This window comes from Mandrillus leucophaeus, unplaced genomic scaffold (genome assembly GCF_000951045.1).
Source record: "Mandrillus leucophaeus isolate KB7577 unplaced genomic scaffold, Mleu.le_1.0 Scaffold286, whole genome shotgun sequence".
Lineage (NCBI taxonomy): Eukaryota > Metazoa > Chordata > Mammalia > Primates > Cercopithecidae > Mandrillus > Mandrillus leucophaeus.
In genome coordinates, this window is record NW_012102987.1 from 358,032 (window position 1) to 367,757 (window position 9,726).

Below are 9,726 nucleotides of genomic sequence, written 5' to 3' on the forward strand. Positions count from 1 at the left end.
TGGAAGACATTTTAAATAACCTGTATGAATAAAATGATTCTGCCAGCTGATGCTAGTTCCTCTGACAGCCAGCACCTCTCCACTCAGTAGGCTTTGTGATGTCTCCATATGGTTATTATGTTCTGTCAAGTCTTCATCAAAATCCCAAGTTCCTCCACTGTTTCTTCTACATTAAGGTTTGTAGACACCTCCTTCACATACTGACCTCCTATCTCAAGATCAACTTTTACTGTCTATTATTTGTACAAAGTTAAAAATTAGGTCTAATTTTAAGTCCTTTTATCATCATGGGCAGCTACTTTATTAAAGTTTGTTGAACCGTGCTTCAGTTTTTCTCTCTACACAGTGAGTTGGGCGGTGAAGGGTAATACTACCAAATTCAGAAGAACATCACAAGGATTAAAGTATTAACATAAACAAAGGATAAGATACGCGGCGGTTATATACAAGGATAGGCCTTTTGGTAAACCTGATGTAGGTTGTCTGGGCTTAGAGCTGCTGCAGAAGGCTTTGGATCTTTCTTCCCCCAAGTACATAAATTATATTCGAAATCTTTTCAAAATTAATGAAAATAAAGCAGCATTCAATTTCAACCCCCAGCCCTCAGGTTCCCACTTCTGGAGAGCAGAACGAACATGAAGAGGCAGCTGTGTGTCCAGGAGGCCCAGGTGTGCATCAGCTGTGCACCACTCCTGGCTGCTCCTGGCTCCTGATAACTCCATAATCGGCCTCTTAAGGTTGATTCTATTCTCCTGTTTCTTCTTGAATAAAAATATGTTGGCCGGGCGCGGTGGCTCACGCCTGTAATCCCAGCACTTTGGGAGGCCGAGGCGGGTGGATCACAAGGTCAGGAGATCGAGACCATCCTGCTAACACAGTAAAACCCCGTCGCTACTAAAAATACAAAAAATTAGCCAGGCATGGTGGCACGTGCCTGCAGCAGTCCCAGCTACTCGAGAGACTGAGGCAGGAGAACGGCATGAACCCGGGAGGCGGAGCTTGCAGTGAGCTGAGATTGCCCCACTGCACTCCAGCGTGGGCGACACAGCGAGACTCCGTCTCAAAAAAAAAAAGAAAGTTAAGGGCTTAGGAGACTCCAACGTTAATATTTATTAGGTTAAAAAAAACTTAATCTCGCTGATGGATGCCCCAGTGTTACCCTAAGCTTAGGAGGCAGCAAAGGAAACATACCTAGAAAGACTACAAGATACACTGTATTGGGTCCCTAAATCTATGACAGGGCTGCCAGTATAAACATGGTCCCTGCCCTTAAGAAGTTCACTGTCTAGTGAGAGATGTAAGTATACAGTAATTACAACACAGTGTCACTGTTGTAAGTGACAGAAAGACGCCAGAGTGGAGTGCTCATTGAATGAACATAGAGAAAAAAGAATGACTTTGATCAAAAAAAGCAATTCAGAATAGTAGACATTTGAGTTAGGTCTTAAGGAGAAGTAGACATTTTCTAGGTAGCGAAGAGGGGAAAGGGACATTTCAGGCAAGTGCAGAGGCCCTGGACATTCGGGAATGAAGGAAGTGTAGGTAGAATCAGCACGCATGGGGCGGTGATGAATGGTCAATCAAGAGCTTGGAGAGGTCAGAACTGGGCCAGATTGTGAACAGCTGCCCATGCCATGCTAAGGGGTTTACACTTTCCACCTACAAGTATCAAGAAGTCATGAAAAGGGAAATAACATTAGAGGGTTTGTCATGGCCCAGGCAAGAGATGTCAAACCACTGCGTGAGGCAGGGTAAGGTAGACACGGTGAGAACATGAGGGAGGCTCTGCATTCTGGAGATAATTGAAGCGCATCAGGGGACCAAGATGCAAGACAGATGGTGAGGAACTAGACCACAATAGCTAAACCACAGATTATTTAATTCACTTAACAATGATCAAATATCTACGGAGTCCCCATTACACTGGGATATAACAGTGAATTAGAGAGAAAAGGTCTCTGCCCTCAATGAGATTATATTCTAGTGGCAGATATCAATGAATAAGAAAAGAGACCAACAAAACAACTACGGACCATGATGGCTGCTAAAAAAGAGATAACAGGGCAATGCGATTAAAACAAAAAAGGCAGGCTGGGCACGGTGGCTCACACCTGTAATCCCAGCACTTTGGGAGGCTGAGGCATGTGGATCACGAGGTCAGGAGATCAAGACTATTCCTGGCTAATATGGTGAAACCCCGTCTCACTAAAAATACAAAAAATTAGCTGGGTGTGGTGGCGGGAACCTGTAGTCCTAGCTACTCGGGAGGCTGAGGCAGGAGAACGGCGGGGACCCGGGAGGCGGAGCTTGCAGTGAGCTGAGATTGCAGCACTGCACTCCAGCCTGGGAGACAGAGAGAGACTCTGTCTCAAAAAAAAAAAAAAAAAAAAAGGCAGTGTGTGCTGCATACATAAAGGTGTCTGGGGTGGCCTGAGGAGATGTCCTTTCAGCTGAGGTATGAAGGGTGTGAGTGAAGAATCATACTTGAAAGGGTCAATGAAGACAACATTTACAAGAAGCACTTAATATGTGAAGAAACTAATTAAGCACCACAGGTACAGCCACACTTGAGACGAGTGTAAAGATCATTATAATCAGATAATCAGAAATGACAATCCACACCTGTGGAGCCTACTGCTGAAGAAATCCAAGATGAGTTAACGATATTAGACATCTTATCTCTCAAAGATCAAAATGTTTGAAATATTCTACCTTAGTTTGGGTGATGTTTATGTGTATGAATGATGCAAGAAAATGCAAGAGGAGAGAAAATTTTCATCACTTTGAGTACATAATCTAGAGAACAGAAATTAGGACATTAAAAATCTATTTTACATGCCTTATAAAGTTCTTGCTGCGATATCATGAACACATGCTATACAATGCGCAATTATTTTCACTGTTCATTCATTGATGACTAATGTTACTGCATTAGGAATTTATTCTGTACAAGGATTTTCTACCAGTAGATTGTGAAAATTATTTTATTTTTAGCCTATACAGACATCAATATAGTAGTAATGTCAGTATTGAATGTTACAGCTAGCTTACCAATTTTAAAAAGTTAAATTCGTGTTTTTAAAAGGCCTACAGCATCCTCAATTTTGATTAATTTATCTACAACATTGAACTGCTTTTCTGTAAGATCTATCTCAAATTTAAGATATAAAATAAAACAGTATACAATAATTTCATAGAAAATTTTACCAGGAAAGGACTTATTTATCTGTATACACTTTGCTTACACTATAAGACTGATAACAAAAATGAGGAAAAGCTTGTTGAATAAAGACAACAAAAAATTTAGTCACACAAATTGTATTTTCTGCATAAAATTTTAAGACTAGATGGAAGCTTAACATGTCTTGCCCCCTCCCCCATTTTTATGTTTTTAGATACAGAGTCTCACTCTATGACTAAGGTGGAAGCACAGTTGTGAGATCATAGCTCACTGCAGCCTTAAACTCCCGGGCTCAAAGGATCTTCCTGCCTCCGCCTCCCAAGCAGCTACGATTCCAGGATTTTAGGATCTTGCTGTGCTGCTCAGGCTGGTCTCAAACACCTGGCCTCGGCCTCTCAAAGTGCTGGGATTACAGAATTGAGCCACTGAGCGCCAGGCCTTCCTCCCCATTTTTAAAGATGAGGAAACAGAAGTCTTGCAAATGCTATTTGATTTTAAGAGGGTACATGAATAATGAATGGTATGATTCACCAATAAAGGGGATTTTAAAAAAGATCAGTGTTAATATAAATATTTCAAATTATGAAATAAATTAAAAAATGAGTTATTTGCTTTAAAGAAAGCTTTCAAAAAATTCTTCTAAACCAGTGTACTTCTATGATACATCAAGTTTCTACTGTAATATCATCATACCCCCACTATGAAACGATGTATTACTGGAGAATTTGGCGAGCATACTGCACACTCTCAACATGGAAGCAATGATGGCTGGACCATGCATGATAGGAAAGCATCAGAAAAATCAACTGACTTTCTAGTCTTAAAATTATTTTATCTCAGTCTTTGACACTTCTATGATACTCTATCTTTTCCCATTTCACATCTCCCTCTTTATTTATTTATTTATTTATTTATTTAGTTAGTTAGTTAGTTAGTTAGTTAGTTAATAGATGGGGTCTTGCCTTGTTGGTCATGCTGGTCTTGAACTCCTGGCTTCAAGCAATCCTCCTGCCTTGGGCTCCCAGAGTGCTGCGATTACAGGCACGAGCCACCGTGCCTGGCCTCCCTCTTCATACCTGAACTTCACATGGTACCCCCCATCCCATTTATGTGCATACGCAGGACCATCAACCCCTAACACCAGCATGTGCGTGCCCACACATTCCCTCATAAACCCTCTTCTCTCCAAAGCCAAATATTAGTCTCTCTGACTCACATATTCTGTCTCCAAGACTGCTCAGAAACCTACATCAAAGTATCTATCTCCGTGTTCTTCGGAACTCTCTCTTTAGTTTCATCCAGCAGTGTATTTTATGTGACACTCTTAGAGGAAAGCAGCAATAACTTCTATGTAGTGGAACACCTTTGCTGGACTGAAGGGTGTGATGAGGATGAAAATGCTGTTAGCAGCTCTGAGAACTTACTTCTATGTGAATCTCTAATCTCTCAAAGCCTTAGTTTACTAATTTACAAAGAGTCACAGAATCGTTACAAGAATCAAATGGAGTAAGGAAGAGAAGGCATTTTATAAAGGAGCTGTATGAATATAACACAGTAAAGTAGCAGGGGTTAAAGTTTTAGGTAATGATAAATAATTTTATGTAACAATAACAAAACTGGGGACTGATGATCAAAAAATTACCTGGACCACAATAGATGAAAGGATACTACCATTAACACAATTTCATTTTCTCCAGTAAAAAATTTTACATTGTAACTGCCCCCTGAGCACAGCCCAGGCTCACCAGCTACCCCTGCGGTACGGCTCTGGAATATGGTGGTGTCACTGGCAGCAGGGCAGGGTGGCTCTTCTTTCATACAACCTGATGCACTCGATGGATTGCTTAGACAGTGCCTCCAGCTATACTTAACTTACAAGGATATCCGATTGCTTAGGAGACACAGTAATGTGTACTTACTTTCAAGGATATCACATTGCTTAAGAGACAAAGTAACAGCAGGCCTACCCAAATCTTTATCATTCAAAGAATAACCTTAAAGGAGCTCATTGGTTGTTTAAGAAGAAAATCATCACACCATGAAAGGGATTAGAAAATAAACAAATTTGCTTTCAAAATAAATAGATGATGAACCAGGCGCTGTGCTTTATAAAGTAGCCAGGTTCAGTAAATGCACTTAACACTTAACAAGTATAACATTGGAAAACAGATGGTAGATTTTATATTTTAATAAATTGCCAATTTGGCATATAAGAAATTTAGTATAATTAAAGTACTTTTGGACTATCAAATCAGATACATTATCAGCAACTGAGCTCAAATATTCTGACACTATGCTTCCACCCCAATTTATATGCACTCATGCACACACATATACACAGATATAAGGTAGTCTGAAACATTGTTGATAACCCAGTTTTTAATTTTGTTGAATCAGAGTCTATTGTTTCAAAAATTCCACTTGGTACACACTAACTCATAGGTATAAAGAGTGAGTCTTAAAATACATTTTTAAAGTATTTTGGGATCTTTAGAAAAAAGTCAAATTAACGAATAGTATTTTTTAGTGTGAAAACAGTATTTTTGAGAAAAGGTTGAAACCATTTACATACATAAACTAACATGTATAAAGATGTTCTGTCATTTCAAGAAAACCTTATAGATTGTAGAGGTAAAAGAAACTTACATTCCCGAAACCTTAGTGTTGATAGGCAATTTATGTGCTTTCTTTGTCTAGGAAATCACTCAAAATGAGAGAAGTGGTGACAGGAGCTTCGAAGGAAGAAGGGTGTTTCAACGAGGACGAAGGCTGATTACTGGCAGGCAGCAGAGGACAGACAGAATATTAGCAAACCCACCCCAATCAAAACAGGGAGATGCAGAGGAAAGACCAGCTTCCCACAGGAGGAAAGCAAGAGAAAGCACTACCCTCAGGGGAACAAGTGTCAGAAGAGCCTGAGGGGACTCTTTTCAAAATGGAGTGTAGTTTCCAGAGGATACTGGGAAAGGGTGATACGGAGATCAACAGAGTAGAAACAGAGGAGAAGGAGATATGCAAACAGGATGGAACTAATGCCTATAAAGTCCTAGCCTTGGGGTGGTGACAGAGTGAGAGATGTGGCTGGAACTCCAACCAGTTGTGAGGGCCCAACCTCGGTCCGCCTGGCCAGCTTCTGCAGGCACTGCCACACAGCAATTTCACTCCACCTGTCAGCTTTTTATTTAAATAAACTTTGATAATGTTTGAACCTCTTTTTGAAAGTGTGTTTGCATATCTGGCAAAGCAAAATTTTAATCAAGAGCAAAAAAATTTATATTTTTTTACACCAGATGAATAATGTGCTGACAGAACAATGTTTAGAAAAAGGAACATCTCACACACAAGTGTGAATATCCAATCATCACGCTTTGGAACTGCAAACGGATCAAGAGCAAACTTTTTTTAAATGCTCACTGCAGTAGAGTAGTAAAAATACTAATATTGTTCTATTTAAGCTCAGAAACAGTTTCTTTTTTTTTTTTTGGAGACGGAGTCTCGCTCTGTCGCCCAGACTGGAGTGCAGTGGCGGGATCTCAGCTCACTGCAAGCTCCGCCTCCCGGGTCTACGCCATTCTCCTGCCTCAGCCTCCCGAGTAGCTGGGACTACAGGCGCCCGCCACCTCGCCCAGCTAGTTTTTTGTATTTTTTAGTAGAGACGGGGTTTCACGGTGTTAGCCAGGATGGTCTCGATCTCCTGACCTCGTGATCCACCCGTCTCGGCCTCCCAAAGTGCTGGGATTACAGGCTTGAGCCACCGTGCCCAGCCAAAAACAGTTTCTAAGAATGCCAGTGTTGGAAGGACTTCAAGAGCTCATTTAATTTCTTCTATTAACCCCACAGGATCGTACATGTACACCCTAAAAATAATGCTCTGGGGAAGGCAATCTCAGTCTTAACAAGCTGGGAAAGGTAATGACAGCCTTAAAAAGTAATCTTTTCTACTATCTGAGAAAACCTAGTTGAGGACATGCCTTTGGATGTTCACTTTGAAGCTTTTAATCAGATCCCACTTCTTCTGGTTCTGCTCAAGGAGAACAGCTAATCCATTACACACACACACACACACACACATTTATTCTTAACATATAATTCACCTTTTTTCCACTCTGTTGACAACTTTCCTCCTTGATCCAATTTAATAAAATTACAACAAGAAAAAGGCAAAGTTTTTCATTGCCCTATCATAAAAAGACAGACTATAAGCAGTACCCTAGCCAGAGCAGAGGAGGGATGCTAAGAGCTCTTATTCATATACATACAACGGATCTATTTAAGGGTGATTTATTATGGGTGATCTGCCTGAGACATCCATCACCTACTTATTACCAGGGCTAAGTACATCTTATTGGGCAAATAGTTTAGTTTTTCCTTTCTTGCTTACATATCCAGCATGTGTTCTTCCCCAAACTGTGGGTCATGGTAAGTTTTAGCCTAGTGCTTCTGATAAACCCTATATGTTAGTTATAAAAGAAAGGATACTGTGATAGTAAATTTTAGGTGTTGACTTGACTGAATTAAAGAATACTTAGAGAACTGATAAAGCATTATTTTTAGGTATGTATTTAGGTGAATGTGTTTCCAGAGGATACTAGTGTGTGAGTCTGAGTGGACTAAGTGCTGTCCTCAGTTTGGGTGGACACCAACCATTTGGCTGGGGCCCTGGATAGAATAAAAACAGGAAGGAAAATTGGCCTCTCTCTCTCCTGGTGCTGGGATATACTTTTCTTCTCCTACCCTTGGTCTTTGGACTTGGACTGAGTTGTGCTGCTGGAATACCAGGGTCTCCAGCTTGCACACAACCTGTCATGGGACTTCTCAGCCTCCATAATGACATGACCCAATTCCCCTAATAAACCCCCTCTTCATGTATCTTGAACTCCTGGCCTCAAGTTATCCTCCTGTCTGAGCCTCCCAAGTAGCTGGGATTACAGGCACGAGCCTGCACCTGGCCCCTTTCATATACCTATATATCTATATATCCCATTGGCTCTGTCTCTCTGGACAGCCCTGACTAATATAGATATCCATTACCTAACATGTACTGAGCTCTCACTTTCCGCCAGATGCTGTGCTATTTTACATAAGATCTCACTGAATCTTCACAACCACCTATGTAACACATGGTGACTCACCTTTTAAATAAATAATAAATAAAACAAATGATCAGATGTGAGTGTCACCTCTTTTCTGAGCCTTTCTCCCTTTCTGGAAGAGGTCTCAACATATTTCAGAATGGACAGAAGAGAAAGAGGGGTGGAAAGCAAGTCACATGGGAATGGACTGAACTAGTTCAGTAACATCTATTTCCATTTGCAAGGAATCTGTATGAAAATCTGTTTAAATGGTTCACACTGTTGATATTTTAATAGAATAGATTTAATTTTACCTAAGTTGCTTCTTTCCTAAATGACTTTCAGCACTCATCTAAAGGATGGTAATAAATCTTTTAAAACAATAGAGTGGACAATGTTGAAAATTTAGGTTTCTCTTCCAATAAATATCAAATGCATGCCAAGCCAATCAAACAATGCCAATAAATATCAAAGCAGTAGTACTCACCTCCTTTGCACTCTTAATTTTGGTTAGAAATGTATGGAGCTCCATTGTTTCTGCAAACAGTGCACGACATACTGCCTGATAATGATTTGGTGCATCTGATTCAGTAGGGAGATGAGCAGCACACAACTATAGAAGGGGAAAATAAAATAATGGTGCTTCGTTAATATTTGGGTTTTTTTTTTGTACCTAAAAACAGACACGAACAGAGCGCAGTGGTTCACGCCTGTAATCCCAGCACTTTAGGAGGCCAAAGCAGGTGGATCATGAGGTCAAGAGTTCGAGACCAGCCTGACCAACATGCTGAAACCCTGTCTCTACTAAAAATACAAAAATTAGCTGGGCGTGGTGGCACATGCCTGTAATCCTAGCTACTCAGGAAGCTGAGGCAGGAGAATCGCTTGAACCTGGGAGGCAGAGGTTGCAGTGAGCGGAGATCATGCCACTGCACTCCAGCATGGCTGACAGAGTGAGACTCCATTTCAGGAAAAAAAACCCCAAAAAACAGACACACCCCTACATCTGTATTTTCATACTAGACAGCCAGCCAATTCCCATCATCCAGGGCTTCATGTACCACAAGACCACTGCAAAGTCTACACAATTACACGGGAAAAGTGGTCCACTAACTAACAGACCCAACAGCACAGATGAGTTTACTAGAATTAGCTTCTAGTAAATTTGAAAATGATAGGACATATGTAAAAGTTTTGGGTGGGAACAGAAAGGGAACCACCATTTACTGTGTACTGATGATGGCTCCAGTTTTTAAACAGTTACCATTTATTAAGCAATTATCATGCCAGCTACAGTATCTGACATGTCATATATATGACATAATACCATTTCCTCTTCAATGTAATGCTGAATTATCCTCATTTTATGGAAAAAGAAACTGAGGCTAAGAGGAGTCACATGACTTGTCTGTCCATAGTCACATGGTTACCATGAGGGAGAAGGAGAATTCAAACACAGTCAGTCCCTAAGGG

At 40.7% G+C, this 9,726-nt stretch overlaps 1 protein-coding gene across 1 annotated transcript in view; it reads right to left on the reverse strand.

Moving 5' to 3' along the window:
• The window catches only part of SPIRE1 (spire-type actin nucleation factor 1), a 208,556-nt gene that overhangs the window by 72,768 nt on the left and 126,062 nt on the right, over window positions 1–9,726 (reverse strand). Inside the window, exon 4 of the mRNA XM_011985524.1 lies at window positions 8,741–8,866. Within this exon, the coding sequence (XP_011840914.1) occupies window positions 8,741–8,866 (126 nt within the window). The remainder of the gene's footprint in view (window positions 1–8,740; window positions 8,867–9,726) is intronic.